This window comes from Phoxinus phoxinus (genome assembly GCF_949152265.1).
Source record: "Phoxinus phoxinus genome assembly, chromosome: 3".
Lineage (NCBI taxonomy): Eukaryota > Metazoa > Chordata > Actinopteri > Cypriniformes > Leuciscidae > Phoxinus > Phoxinus phoxinus.
This window is the reverse complement of record NC_136878.1, coordinates 1,525,138-1,539,273: the sequence shown is the minus strand read 5'-3', so window position 1 is coordinate 1,539,273 and position 14,136 is coordinate 1,525,138. Positions and strand designations below refer to the sequence as shown.

The window sequence follows — 14,136 nt, the reverse complement described above, 5'->3', positions numbered from 1 at the left end:
ATGTTTGTATAAATAAAAAAATTTATTTGATTATTGAATATATAGCTTTTTGCGTTTGAATTATTTATTTTTGAAATGCATTAATATTTCAGTGCTATATTGCAGTGATTTTTAAATTAATACTTTAAAATAATATTTGTTATGAAGCAAGAATTATCAAATTACTTATTTTTGTTTAAATCGTCATGTTTGTTTACATCAATCATATATATTTTAAACAAAAATTGTGATGCAATATGCAAACAAACTTAAGGATAACGTATAAATGCAATTCAAAAATAAATCAATGCAAAATATATTTTATATTTAACTTTTATGAATTTATATTTCATTGCTAAACTGCTGTTGGTAACGCAGTGACTTTAAATTAATAATGTAAAATAATGTTTGTTTTGAAGCAAGAATGATAAAACGACAATGTTTCATTAATCAATCATATACATTTTAATAAAAATTGTAATCCAATGCAAAAAATAATTATTAATATATAATGTAAATGGTATTTAAAAATAAATTAATGCAAAAAAAAGCTATATATTTAATTGCTTTACTCCTGTTGGTTATACAGTGACTGTAAAATATTGAAGAACTCATGATTTTGTTTAAATCATCATGTTTGCATTTATCAATCATATTTATTTTAACAAAAATTGTAATCCAATGCAAAAAAACTGTTAGCATTTAATTTTGAATGGCGCACATATTTCATAGCTTAACTCCTGTTGTTGTTACAGTGACTAAAATAAGTGTGTTTTGTCTGATGTCTTGTAGATGGCTAAGATGAGTGCAGAGCAGATTCCTCATCTCAACAACTCGTCCCCGGTCGTGGACGCCTCGCTCTACGGCTACGGCGGGCAGAAGCGCTCTCTGGACGAGGGAGGTAATGAGCCTGGCCATGTCTGAGGGTGTTGATCAGCACACTGTACAATAACTGTGGAATCAATGCAGGACTTTATGAAGCTTTGCCCTTTGACAGTGTTTTTCCGCACGAGGCATTGATCGGTTCTTCTGCTCTCGAACCGCTTGCGAAAGAGGCTCAGGCGGCGAGTGAGGGCTTTCAGGAAGTGAAACCTGTGTCTGTGGGTTGCAGATTTGTGTCGAGAGCGCTGGAGGTCGTGAGGCTTTAGAAACACAACAAACATGAACAACAACGAGTCGACCGAGTGAATGCATGATGGTTAAAAACTAGACTAAGTGTTTTTTTTTCATTATTTAATTACTCTTGGTTGTTACTCAACTTTTACTCGGTTAACACTTTACTTAAAGCCCGGTACGTAAAGTCATAAACAACATCTGCAAAGTTACAACGCTCAAAGTTCAGAGCAAAGGGAGATATTTGCTTTTAAAGAAATCGCAGTTTAAGAACTACAACAAACGGCTGGTAGGAACTACACGACACTCCTCCCGGCTTAGTGACATCATCAACCCTAGAATTTACATGAACCCCGCCCCCTGAACACGATTTATAGATTATCAAGACAGAATATGCTAATCAATGACTAGAAGATAACTACACATAATCTACATAAATTCATCAACTAACCATTCAGAAATGTTGTCATTTCTTGAGTCTCTCCATCTTTGTTAGAACATAAAAGGCTAAAAGTTTTAGAAATGTTCAGTCAGTGTGTGTGTGTGTGTGTGTGCAAGCTGTTGAAGCCCCGCCCCCTGTGCCGGGAGCAGCAGCTCATTTGCATTTAAAGGGACAGACACAAAGCGGTGCGTTTTTGCTCAACCTCAAAAAGTGATTTTAACATGATATATAAAAATATCTGTGTGGTATTTTGAGCTAAAACTTCACACACACTCTGGGGACATCAGAGACTTATTTTACATCTTCTGAAAAGGTCATTATACCCCCCCTTGTAAGAGTAAAACGTGTTTTGGCGAATATGTATTTCATATAAAAATAAAGTGTTTTTGCGCCTTTTTTATGATTTATTTTTCAAGTTTTTTATAGATGCGTCTATCACGATAGCGTTCCCAAACACCAGCTTCCGAACGCAAGAGAACATGAGTTTGTTTTCGTGAGACGCAACTCACGACATTCCTCCCGGGTTAGTGACATCACCAACCCTAGAATTTACATGAACCCCGCCCCCTGAACACGATTTATAGATTATCAAGACACAATATGCTAATCAATGACTAGAAGATAACTACACATCAGCAACATAAATTCATCAACTAACCATTCAGAAATGTTGTCACTTCTTGAGTCTCTCCATCTTTCTGACTCTGGTTAGAACATAAAAGGTTAAAAGTTTTTGAATTTGCATTTAGGGACAGACACAAAACGGTGTGATTTTGCTCAACCTCAAAAAGTGACGACTTTAACATGATATATATAAATATCTGTGAGGTATTTTGAGCTAAAACTTCACACACACTTATTTTACATCTTGTGAAAAGGGCATTATAGGACCCTTTTTAGAGTAAAATGTATTTTGGAGAATATATATTTCATATAAAAATTTATTTTTTGCGCATTTTTTAATATTTTTTTTAACAAAAACATTTGATACGTTTTTTCAAAAGCGTCTCACACGATAGCGTTCCCAAACACCAGCATCCGAACGCAAGAGATCGTGACGGTGTTTATTGTGTTTCGTCTGACGCTCTGAGACGCAACTCGTGTTTTCTTGATCACATGGGATGGAAATGCTAATGTTTAATGCGATATGGATGTAACCGGAGCTAATGGAAGCAGTTATGCTAGTGTAGTTAATAAATGTATGTTGTTGATGCATTACTTGATAAAAATATCCTTGGGTTTACAGTCACTTTTGGCTCCGAGACTATATTCTGTGTATTTATCAGTAATTAATACTAACGTTCTCCTCTCTTCCTCTAAGTGGCGAACCAGCTCGGTGCAATGGTACATGGTACAAGGTGAGCGCTCTTATTTATTAAACTATTATTCTCTTCTACAATAATCTTAGGTGGATGTTTACAATGTGTGTTTGTTGTGTGTTCAGGGCTATAATAACAGAAGACTACAAAGTGCCTGATAAGATGGTTGGATTCAGTAAGTACTGAAGATCCGAGTGCAACTCAAATGTTTTTCCGATGGATAATGTTCATATTTTGGGCTTTATAATCAAACGGGTTTGCAAAAATCGAATGCAGCTTCTCTGTGATGAAATTTTGCCCTTTTGTTTAATTGTTTGTGGATGAATCATCAAAAAAACTAAAACATGTCACAGATTTTTGTATTGAACAAGTTCTACGCACATAAAAAAAAAATAATAATAATAATTTTCAGCTGTTCTGCTTGTCATTTGCTTCTGTAGATGTGCTCTCTCTCTCTATCTATTTATCTATGACCATTGATATGCATGTATACAGTTTTATTAGCAGTGTTGTGGGTAACGCGTTATAAAGTAACGCGTTAGAGTACTCCAATTACCTTTTTCGTGAAATGTGTAACTTAACGCGTTAGTTTTGTGCGTTAAGTAATCAGTAACTTCGTTATTTTTTAAAAAAAGTAATCCGTTATTTTAAGGAAAGGAAAATCCCGAATAAAAAAAATTCCCCAGGATCAAGACAGTGTTTCTGCGCTTCAATACCCCACCACCCTCCAGCGAACCCGTGGAGAGGCTTTTCAGCCTCGGGAGTCTCGTTTACATGCGCTTCACGAGGCACGCGCGCGGTCTCTTGCTCTCTCTCCCGCTCTGCCATGCACGCGCTGCGCGGTTTGGAGCACAGTCTCTGTCTCGCGGGCGCGCTCGCTCTAGATTCCGGGAGACTTTAACTAATTCGCGGGCATCAGTGAGCCGCTATCAATATGCGGGAGACTCCCGGAACTTCCGATAGACTTGGGATGTCTGCATTTCTATACTGAAATAATATCGCCATTATAATTATTGATTTTTTTATTGAAATAGCCCATCCGCGCATCTCTAGCCTACTACCCGGGCTGGGAAGGTGTGAATTTTGATTAATATGTTCTGTGATAATAAATAAATAAAACGCTATGTGGAATAGCCTATTGATGACTGTCTTTCCTGTTATTGTTATCCTGCAGTGTTAATTTAGTCGGATGACTGACGTTATTCATTGCCAGGAGTCACGACTTAGGTGCTTTTAAAGGGGGCCGTGTCTGTAAATCAAGCTGCAGCATGTGTGAGGCGCTGCAAACGGCTTTTAAATTTTGGTAACGCATGAGTACTCTAACGCGTTACTTTTATGAATAGATAACGCAGTAACGTAACTGATTACTTTTAATTGATGGTAACGTTGTAACCTAATTAACTACTTTCCAAAGTAACTATACCCAACACTGTTTATTAGTTACAGAAGTTGAGCTCTTTGTCTTTATTGTGTGTCAGTAATCGGACGGGGTGGCGAACAGATCACGAGAATTCAGCTGGAGTCGAACTGCAAGATCCAGATCGCTGCTGGTAGGTGTTAATCTGATTACGCTTCTTCATATTCAGTTTTTTGTGTCTTTTTTATATTTATATATAAATTACAGCTCTTGAAAAAACTAAGAGACCACTGCAAAAGTTTCTCTGGTTTTAGTGTTTATAGGTATGTGTTTGGGTAAAATTAACATTTTTGTTTTATTCTATAAACAACTGACAACATTTCTCCCAAATAGAAATATTGTCATTTAGAGCATTTATTTGCAGAAAACGACAAGTGGTCAAAATAACAAAAATATGCAGTGTTGTCAGACCTCGAATAATGGAAAGAATAAGTTCATATGCACATTATATATATAAAATATATACCCTTTTTTTATTGTGCTTCTTTCATTTTTATTATTATTGTAATTATTTAATCTTTATTTATTTCAGTTTTAGTTGTATTTTAGTGATATTTTTGTTTTTCATGTTAATTTTAGTTACTTTTTTTAGTGTTATGTGCTTTTGTCATTTTATTAGTTATGCTATTTAGGTTTAATTTTTATTTATTTCAGTTTTAGATTGCTTGTTTATTTTCTAGTTAATTATTCCAGTGCTTCAACTTAAACTTATTTCAGTTTATTGCCATAGTTTATACTTAATGTATATACTTAAGTTTAAGTTATAGTTGACGCTAATAACCGCGATCAGTGTTAGTTCAACTTTAGTCGTGTAGAGCAGAAATTGTAATGTAAAATAAACATTTGATTATTTATTGCCAATGAAAGAATTCAAATTTTAACTTGCTTTGTTTTTCAACTAATATTTAGATTTTATTATACATTTAGATTTTTGGTTCTCATGATTTTTTTTTTTGGTTGTGCTTTTGTCATTTCATTAGTTTTTTTAAACCTAAATATTGCTATTTAGGTTTAATTAATTTGATTTCAGTTTTAGATTTTTAATTTCCAGTTTATTATTTTAGTCCTTCAGCTTATTTCAAACGTATTTCAGTTTATTGCCAAGGAAACATTAAAAATGTAAAGTTTTTCAACTATTCAGCTTTATTACAATTAACAAATATTTGAATAGCTAGTTGACGATGATAACCACGATCCAAAGACAAAACAATCTCTGAATTTGCTACTTTAGTCATGTAGAGCAGAAATTATGTAAAATAAACATTTGATGGCCACGAGACAGTGTGTGACCCTGGTGCCAAAGCGCTGGCCAGTGTGTGTGCTGGGATTTCAGTTTTTGTTTATGATTGTGTGTGTGTGTGTTCTCTCCCACAGACAGTGGAGGGATGATGGACAGGCCTTGCACCCTGACTGGGACCCCAGAGAGTATCGAGTAAGAGTTCACTGCCCTTAATAATAATTATAATAATATGTTTATTTTATATAGCGCCTTTCTACAAACTCAAGGTCACTTTACAATATTATACAAATAAACATGACAGTAGACAATGAAACCATACAGATAAACTGAATCGGCTTACACACACTTTAACTAGGCCTCAAACACCATTTGATTTCCATTCACAAGTAAATAAAATAAAAATTAAACCTTTGTCAAACCACTCACTCCAAAAAGTCTTGTTTTTGAATAATATATATTGATTATTCCAAGTAACACGAAAAATTGTGTTTGTTGACCCAAATTTTGATGGCCTACCCCTAACCCCGCCCCTAAACCTACCCGTCACTGGGGTTAAGACCAATCATACGATGGCCTACCCCTAACCCCGCCCCTAAACTTACCCGTCACTGGGGTTAAGACCAATCATACGATGGCCTACCGCTAACCCTACCCGTCACTTGGGTTAAGACCAATCATATGATGGCCTACCCCTAACCCCGCCCCTAAACCTACCCGTCACTGTGGTTAAGACCAATCATACGATGGCCTACCCCTAACCCCACCTCTAAACCTACCCGTCACTGGGGTTAAGACCAATCATACGATGGCCTACGCCTAACCCCGCCCCTAAACCTACCCGTCACTGTGGTTAAGACCAATCATACGATGGCCTACCCCTAACCCCGCCCCTAAACCTACCCATCACTGGGGTTAAGACCAATCATACGATGGCCTACCCCTAACCCCGCCCCTAAACCGACCCGTCACTGGGGTTAAGACCAATCATACGATGGCCTACCCCTAACCCCGCCCCTAAACCGACCCGTCACTGGGGTTAAGACCAATCATATGATGGCCTACCTCTAACCCTACCCGTCACTGGGGTTAAGACCAATCATACGATGGCCTACCCCTAACCCCGCCCCTAAACCGACCCGTCACTGGGGTTAAGACCAATCATACAATGGCCTACCCCTAACCCCGCCCCTAAACCTACCCGTCACTGGGGTTAAGACCAATCATATGATGGCCTACCGCTAACCCTACCCGTCACTGGGGTTAAGACCAATCATACGATGGCCTACGCCTAACCCCGCCCCTAAACCTACCCGTCACTGGGGTTGAGACCAATCATACGATGGCCTACGCCTAACCCCGCCCCTAAACCTACCCGTCACTGGGGTTAAGACCAATCATACGATGCCCTAACCCCACCTCTAAACCTACCCGTCACTGGGATTAAGACCAATCATACGATGGCCTACCCCTAAACCTACCCGTCACTGGGGTTGAGACCAATCATACGATGGCCTACGCCTAACCCCGCCCCTAAACCTACCCGTCACTGGGGTTAAGACCAATCATACGATGCCCTAACCCCGCCCCTAAACCTACCCGTCACTGGGGTTAAGACCAATCATACGATGCCCTAACCCCACCTCTAAACCTACCCATCACTGGGGTTAAGACCAATCATACGATGGCCTACCCCTAACCCCGCCCCTAAACCTACCCGTCACTGGGGTTAAGACCAATCATACGATGCCCTAACCCCACCTCTAAACCTACCCATCACTGGGGTTAAGACCAATCATACGATGGCCTACCCCTAACCCCGCCCCTAAACCTACCCGTCACTGGGGTTAAGACCAATCATACGATGGCCTACCCCTAACCCCGCCCCTAAACCTACCCGTCACTGGGGTTAAGACCAATCATACGATGGCCTACGCCTAACCCCGCCCCTTCCAAAAGTTCCAAAATTTGTATACAAACACTTTAATTGCACATAAGGCAGTTTTTATAATAAATATTTAATGACAATTATGTTTCTACTCATATTCGTCATAACTTGTTCTCGAATATTAAATAAATTAGGGATGCATGATATATCGGCCACCATATCGGTATCGGCCGATATGTTAAATTTTAATATTATCGTCTAATAAGAAAATTTGTCTGATATATTAAATCCGATAATGTATTATTTCCTTCAGATGCGCACTGTTCAACATGTTGGTTATGAATTGCTTGAAATATGATTGAAATCACTTCAAAAAAAGAGAATACAGTTTTACAAGTCTGTAATATCGGCTGCATAAACATCATTGTAATTGTGTGGTTGAGCAATGAATCCGTCTGTCGTTCGCCAGGCAAGCGAAGAGGTTGCTGGGTCAGATCGTGGACCGGTGTCGGAACGGGCCGGGCTTCCACAGTCAGATGGACGGGAACAGCGCCGTCCAGGAGATCCTCATCCCCGCCAGTAAAGTTGGCCTGGTCATCGGGAAGGGAGGCGACACCATCAAACAACTTCAGGTTGGGTGGAGATCATGCCATGCTTCAGATTACACCATTTTTGGCACAATGTGTGTCGTGGGGATTCATAAACTTTACTTTAATTCCATTTTAATGGTTTATGCTCCTGAAGTTCAACATGTACAGGAACATTTAATAGTTAAGTTATAGTTAAGCAATTAAATTCAATAAATGTATGTTGTGTGCCCACAGGAGAGGACAGGAGTGAAGATGATCATGATTCAGGACGACCCGATGCCCACTGGATCGGACAAACCCTTGAGAATCACTGGAGACCCTTATAAAGTTCAGGTTCGTCTCTTTAATAGCATCAAGGCCACGATATATTGCTGCGTAATCGAAGAATGAGCTGATGTGGCGTCATTTCAAACTAAATCAGCCCAAAACGAAGTGCGTTCGAAGTTCTTGAAAATGTTCTAAAACCTTCAACTGCCAATGGTCGGTGGTGGTGATGATGTAATAGCTGGGTGTGGCTATGAGGCTCCGCCTTCTTTGATTAGGAAATCTCCTTTCTTTTCAATCCGTCGAAGTCAGACGTATGGGATTCATTTGTCCGGCCAAAAGTATTGCTGTTACTATATTCGTTTTGTGCTCTGACATTTTCAAATGGGTTTCAAATGGGTTCATTATTGATGGTATTGATATCAGCCAAAATATCGGTTATCGGTTTCTAATAGAATTATCGATATTGGCCAAAATATCAGTTATCGTTTTCAAATAGAATTATCAAAATTGGCCAAAAAATCAGTTATCGGTTTCAAATAGAATTATAGATATCGGCCAAAATATCAGTTATCGGTTTTAAATAGAATTATCGATATTGGCCAAAATATCAGTTATCGGTTTCAAATTGGATTATCGATATCGGCCAAAATATCGGTTTCTAATAGAATTATCAAAATTGGCCAAAAAATCAGTTATCGGTTTCAAATAGAATTATAGATATCGGCCAAAATATCGGTTATCGGTTTTAAATAGAATTATCGATATCGACCAAAATATCGGTTTCTAATAGAATTATCGATATTGGCTAAAATATCAGTTATCGGTTTCTAATAGAATTATCAATATTGGCCAAAATATCAGTTATCGGTTTCCAATAGAATTATCAAAATTGGCCAAAATATCAGTTATCGGTTTCAAATAGAATTATCAAAATTGGCCAAAATATCAGTTATCGGTTTCTAATAGAATTATCGATATTGGCCAAAATATCAGTTATCGGTTTCAAATAGAATTATCAAAATTGGCCAAAATATCAGTTATCGGTTTCCAATAGTTATCGGTATCGGCCAAAATGTTGACATCAGTGCATCCTGTATCATCTTGATGTTCGTTGCAAAGGCATTTCGAACTTATTTTAACCCCTAAACGAAGAATGAAAAAGAGTATTTCGGGGCCTTTACAGTCACAGATTCGGTCATGTTGAATGACGTCTGACTCTGCTTGTGCTTTATACAGCAAGCGCGAGAGCTGGTCGTTGAGATCATCAGGGAAAAGGATCAGGGAGATTTCCGGAGCGGCCGCAGTGACTTCGGATCCAGGCTGGGAAGCAGCATCGATGTAAGATGTGTTCAAATCCTGAGCTCCAACTCTGCAAAAAATGCCTTTCTTACTTAATATTTTTGTCTCGTTTCCAGTCCATATATCTAAAAATTCTTAAAACAAGAAGCATTTTACTAGACTCAATTTTATTTCTTTTTAATCACAAAACAAGAGAGAATTTTTCAAGATGTAATTTTACTTATCTAGTAAATGCTTCTTGATTTTAAATAATTTTTGATATTTGGACTGGAAAAAAGACAAAAATATTAAGCAAGAAAATCATTTTTTGCAGTTCAGACATTTTAAGCTTGAGGATAGCCAGAAATAATTCATTATTAGGTTTTGCAAACACAGGTTGCAGTGCCCAGGTTTGCCGTTGGAATCGTGATTGGCAGAAACGGGGAGATGATCAAGAAGATTCAGAACGATGCGGGGGTCAGGATCCAGTTCAAGCCAGGTCAGTGTTCACACACATCTTATTTAAAGAGGACCCACTATGTTTTTTTTTTAATGTTCATCTTTCTTTAGTGTGATTTTAATGTTCCTGTTTGAGCATTAAAAAAAAGCTCTTAGTTCTTCTCTATATCAGTGTCAGTGTTTCTGAACTCCTGAAACGCCTCCATTGTAGTCTCGAGTTTCTTCCGGGAACGAACATGTCACAATATTCCTCATTATAATAATTAATGCGGAGAATAAAGGGGCGGGGCCTGGTTGAGTTGGTTAGTAGTGTTAAACTGGCGGTTATGGTAAGGGGCGGGACATTTCCCCAAACGTGCTCGAAGCACTCGACCAATCATAACACACCGCTCCAGCCGACCAATCAGAGCACAGTGTGCTTTTCAGAAGGCGGGGCTTCATAGGGACAGGAAGTAAACCTTCTATTAATATATTTATTTATCAATCTGTTTGGTTCTATTAAGAGATTTAAATCAAACAATTTTTAGCAAACAATTGATCATACGCTTTTGACAAACAATTGACCTCGTCGTCGGTCCAGCTGTGTGTTTTTATTTATTAAATTCCATATTTGCAGACAGACAACTCTTACTGCATGACGCCACGAACCACAATAGATATTTAAAAATGCCGGTTAAAATCATAGACCGTATAAACACGGTTAAATTAGAATGCTGCGTGGAGTCATCCAATCAAAATGCGGCGTGAACACAACCAATCAGCATGTTCAGCGCACAAGTCCCGCCCCCGAAAGTTCCTGAACTTTAAAAAAGTACTACCTCGCCAGCAGGGACTTTCTGAGGGGGAAATATTTACCCGGAACTTCATTTAGAGCCTGCGGTGTAAACACACCGAGCACCAGCCCACAGTTCCCAGTTCCTGGGGAAAGTTCCCGCGGTGGAAACGCGGCTTAAATGTATTATAATAGAGAAGTCCAAAGATCCAAAGCAGATTTAAAAAAGAATAGAACAATGCAGTGAAACTGAAATCTGTAAGATAATTTTAAAGGGAATAAGCTAATGCAAGTTTGTGGATCAATATGCAGTTTTACCATTATTTTCACACTATATCATGAATAGCAGTGTTATTATAGTGTTATTAATGTTTTGAATAATTTGTTTAGTTTAGGATTTTCAACTAATATTTGTTTTAAATGTATTCCAGTGAACAGAAATGTTGTAACGGCTTCAGTTTTAGTGGCTGTGTGGTTTACCTGTGTCTGTTTGTGGATGTTGGTGAACTCCGGCTAGGGCATGTTGGGACACACTTGATCACACAAATCTCTTAAGACCCGTGGAGGCCCAGCAGGGATCATTGAAGCGTTAAGAAGTTTACAGGGATTAATGTACCGTTCTCTCACATGTGTTTACACTGCCCGTTTACAATCCACTGAATATTCACATGCAGCTGAGCAATTCATCTGAGAATGCCTGTTGAATTCATTCATGTTGAATTATTTAAATGTGTTTCAGATGATGGGATCAGTCCCGACCGGATCGCTCAGGTCATGGGTCAGCCCGACCGATGTCAACACGCCGTTCACCTCATCAATGAACTGGTCCAGACAGCACAGGTACATCTGGGTCTTCAGGAACTATCGCCCGCTTGTTGCACTTCATCACGATTCTAGTCAAGTCGGCTTGACTTCTATAGTGCGTTATACAACCTAGACCGTAATACACAGGAAAATGACAGGATTATAGGATTAGTTCACTTTTAAAAAAACTTTTGCTGATAGTTTACTCACCCCGATGTCCTCCAAGATGTCCATGTCTTTCTTTCTTCAGTGGAAAAGAAATGAAGGTTTTTGATGAACACATTTCTCCATATAATGGACGTCAATGGGCCCCAAACGGGTCAAGGTCCAGATGACAGTGTCAGCGCCGCTTCAACGGGCTTTAAACGACACCAGACGATGAATACGGGTCTTATCTAGCAAAACCATCGTCATTTCACACATAAATAAACAAGTTTAAGTTTTATAAGCACAAGCGCTCGCCTTGCTCTGTTCTGTGATGCGCGTTCGTGACGTCACGTGATACGCAGTTACGCTGTAAAGGTCACGCTTCTGTGAAAAGTAAAACATTTCTGTCCTGACGAAAATGTTCTTTTAGGCTTTTTAATATTCCAACAGCAGGATACACACACGAGATGGGCATTTAACCGATAAACTGACACAAAGACATTTGAATATGTGTGTATGGTCCTCCTTCTGCACATCTGTAAACACTGACTCGTCAAGCGTGACCTTTACAGCGTAACTGCGTATTACGTGACGTCACGAACGCGCATCACAGAACAGAGCAAGGCGAGCGCTTGTGCTTATAAAACTTAAACTTTTTTATTTATGTTTGAAATGACGATGGTTTCGCTAGATAAGACCCGTATTCATCGTCTGGTGTCGTTTAAAGCCCGTTGAAGCGGCGCTGACACTGTCATCTGGACCTTGACCCGTTTGGGGCCCATTGACGTCCATTATATGGAGAAATGTGTTCATCAAAAACCTTCACTTCTTTTCCACTGAAGAAAGAAAGACATGGACATCTTGATGACATCGGGGTGTGGAAATTATCAGCAAAAGTTTTTTTAAAAGTGAACTAATCCTTTCATCATCAAATATGAGCTCATTATTCAGTTCAAGATTCAAGTGCAAGTATTACGTGTTTTTAAATACGCTTTAGACTCTGGTTAAGTTAGTCTGTATAGGGTTATTTTTAGCTTCTAGTTAGCGCTGCCCCCTAATAGTCGACCATAGATATATACAGTAGATGTCGCCTTGGGGTTCTAAGCATGCGTCAAAACCGCCGCCATCTTGGAACAGTCGTCTTGTCATAGGAAGTAGCTGGCTAACACTGCACTTCGAATTCATGGATGATGCCGGACTTTTGTGCTGCGTATGGATGTTCACATGAACGAAATCTGAACTAGGAAGAATGTTTTTTGAATAAAATGTTTTTTAATTTTCTCTGGACTAATAATAAATACACGTCTGACCGTTGGAACGAACCAAAAAAACTAGAAAATCGCATTCATGACGATTTATGGTGATTTTATTTCCTTTATACCTTTGCCTACGTTGAATCATATCATATATCTATGATAGTCGACTAGAAGAGGTTTGGTTGACAAACTTTATTTGTCGGTTAGTTGTCAAAAAAAAAAACACGCATGCTGTGACGAACAGATCGTTAATGGCATGAAATCCAATTGTTCATCGACCTCAAATATGTCTTATCACTTTAAACATGCAAGTAGTAGCAGCTTTACAAGTACGCTCGCTCTAATGCTAATAACCTTGATAAATTTGCGCTATTATTAGGCAATTCTGGATGTTTTGTGTGGCTCGTGTTTTATTGAGTTTCTCCTGTGTTTGTCGTTCAGGAGCGTGATGGTTTCGGAGGTCCGGTTGGACCCAGAGGTCGCGGCAGAGGTCGTGGTGATTGGAACATGGGGACTCCTGGAGGACTGCAGGAGGTCACCTACACAATACCGGCGGATAAGTGCGGACTTGTGATCGGGAAAGGTAAGAACTAGACTATGTGCTGATGTATTATAATATGTAAGGGATAATCCATGGCTAGCTGTGCACAAAGTGGAGGCAAAGAACCAGTTTAAATAGTTTAATGCACAGCTAGCCATGGGTTATCCCGGTTATACCATGGTCAGTTGCCAGCATTGCAAAGTTGAAGCTGTTATTGATGTTTGAAGTGGGAGATGAGAGATGCGTGTTACCTGCGTTTGTGCTAAATATCGGTCCATTTTGTTCTATTGATTTAAATATCGGTCGGTTTTGTTCTATTCATTTAAATATTGTTCGGTTTTCTTATATTAATAAATTGAAATATTGTTCGGTTTTGTTCTATTCATTTAAATATCGGTCCGTTTTGTTCCAATTAATTTAAATATCGGTCAATTTTGTTTTAATTAAAATATCGGTCTGTTTTATTGAGAGATTTTAATATCGGTCGGTTTTGTTTATTACTAGATTTTAATATCGGTTGGTTTTGTTTTATTAACCCTCTGGGGACGAATTGGGCGGTACCGCCCAAAATGGCATACTTTTACAAATGTGCAATTATCTTCAAAACTATTAATGATAGAGAGGTGC

General features: G+C 38.7%; 1 protein-coding gene across 26 annotated transcripts in view; it reads left to right on the top strand.

The window, feature by feature from the left end:
• The window catches only part of fubp3 (far upstream element (FUSE) binding protein 3), a 56,604-nt gene that overhangs the window by 23,951 nt on the left and 18,517 nt on the right, over positions 1 to 14,136 (top strand). For 14 of the 26 annotated variants that reach the window (XR_013796766.1, XR_013796767.1, XR_013796769.1 and 11 more), the window contains exons 2-12: positions 772 to 880; positions 2,856 to 2,892; positions 2,979 to 3,028; positions 4,332 to 4,403; positions 5,645 to 5,702; positions 7,865 to 8,027; positions 8,220 to 8,318; positions 9,489 to 9,590; positions 9,927 to 10,029; positions 11,501 to 11,601; positions 13,410 to 13,551. Coding sequence is in view for 17 of the 26 variants with exons in the window: in XM_079605950.1 (XP_079462076.1) it covers positions 772 to 880; positions 2,856 to 2,892; positions 2,979 to 3,028; positions 4,332 to 4,403; positions 5,645 to 5,702; positions 7,865 to 8,027; positions 8,220 to 8,318; positions 9,489 to 9,590; positions 9,927 to 10,029; positions 11,501 to 11,601; positions 13,410 to 13,551 (1,036 nt within the window). In the remaining 9 variants the exon portion in view is untranslated. Of the gene's footprint in view, positions 1 to 771; positions 881 to 2,855; positions 2,893 to 2,978; positions 3,029 to 4,331; positions 4,404 to 5,644; positions 5,703 to 7,864; positions 8,028 to 8,219; positions 8,319 to 9,488; positions 9,591 to 9,911; positions 10,030 to 11,500; positions 11,602 to 13,409; positions 13,552 to 14,136 lie in introns of all 26 variants that reach the window. The other 12 variants (XR_013796765.1, XR_013796768.1, XR_013796771.1 and 9 more) reach the window with 1 other exon arrangement.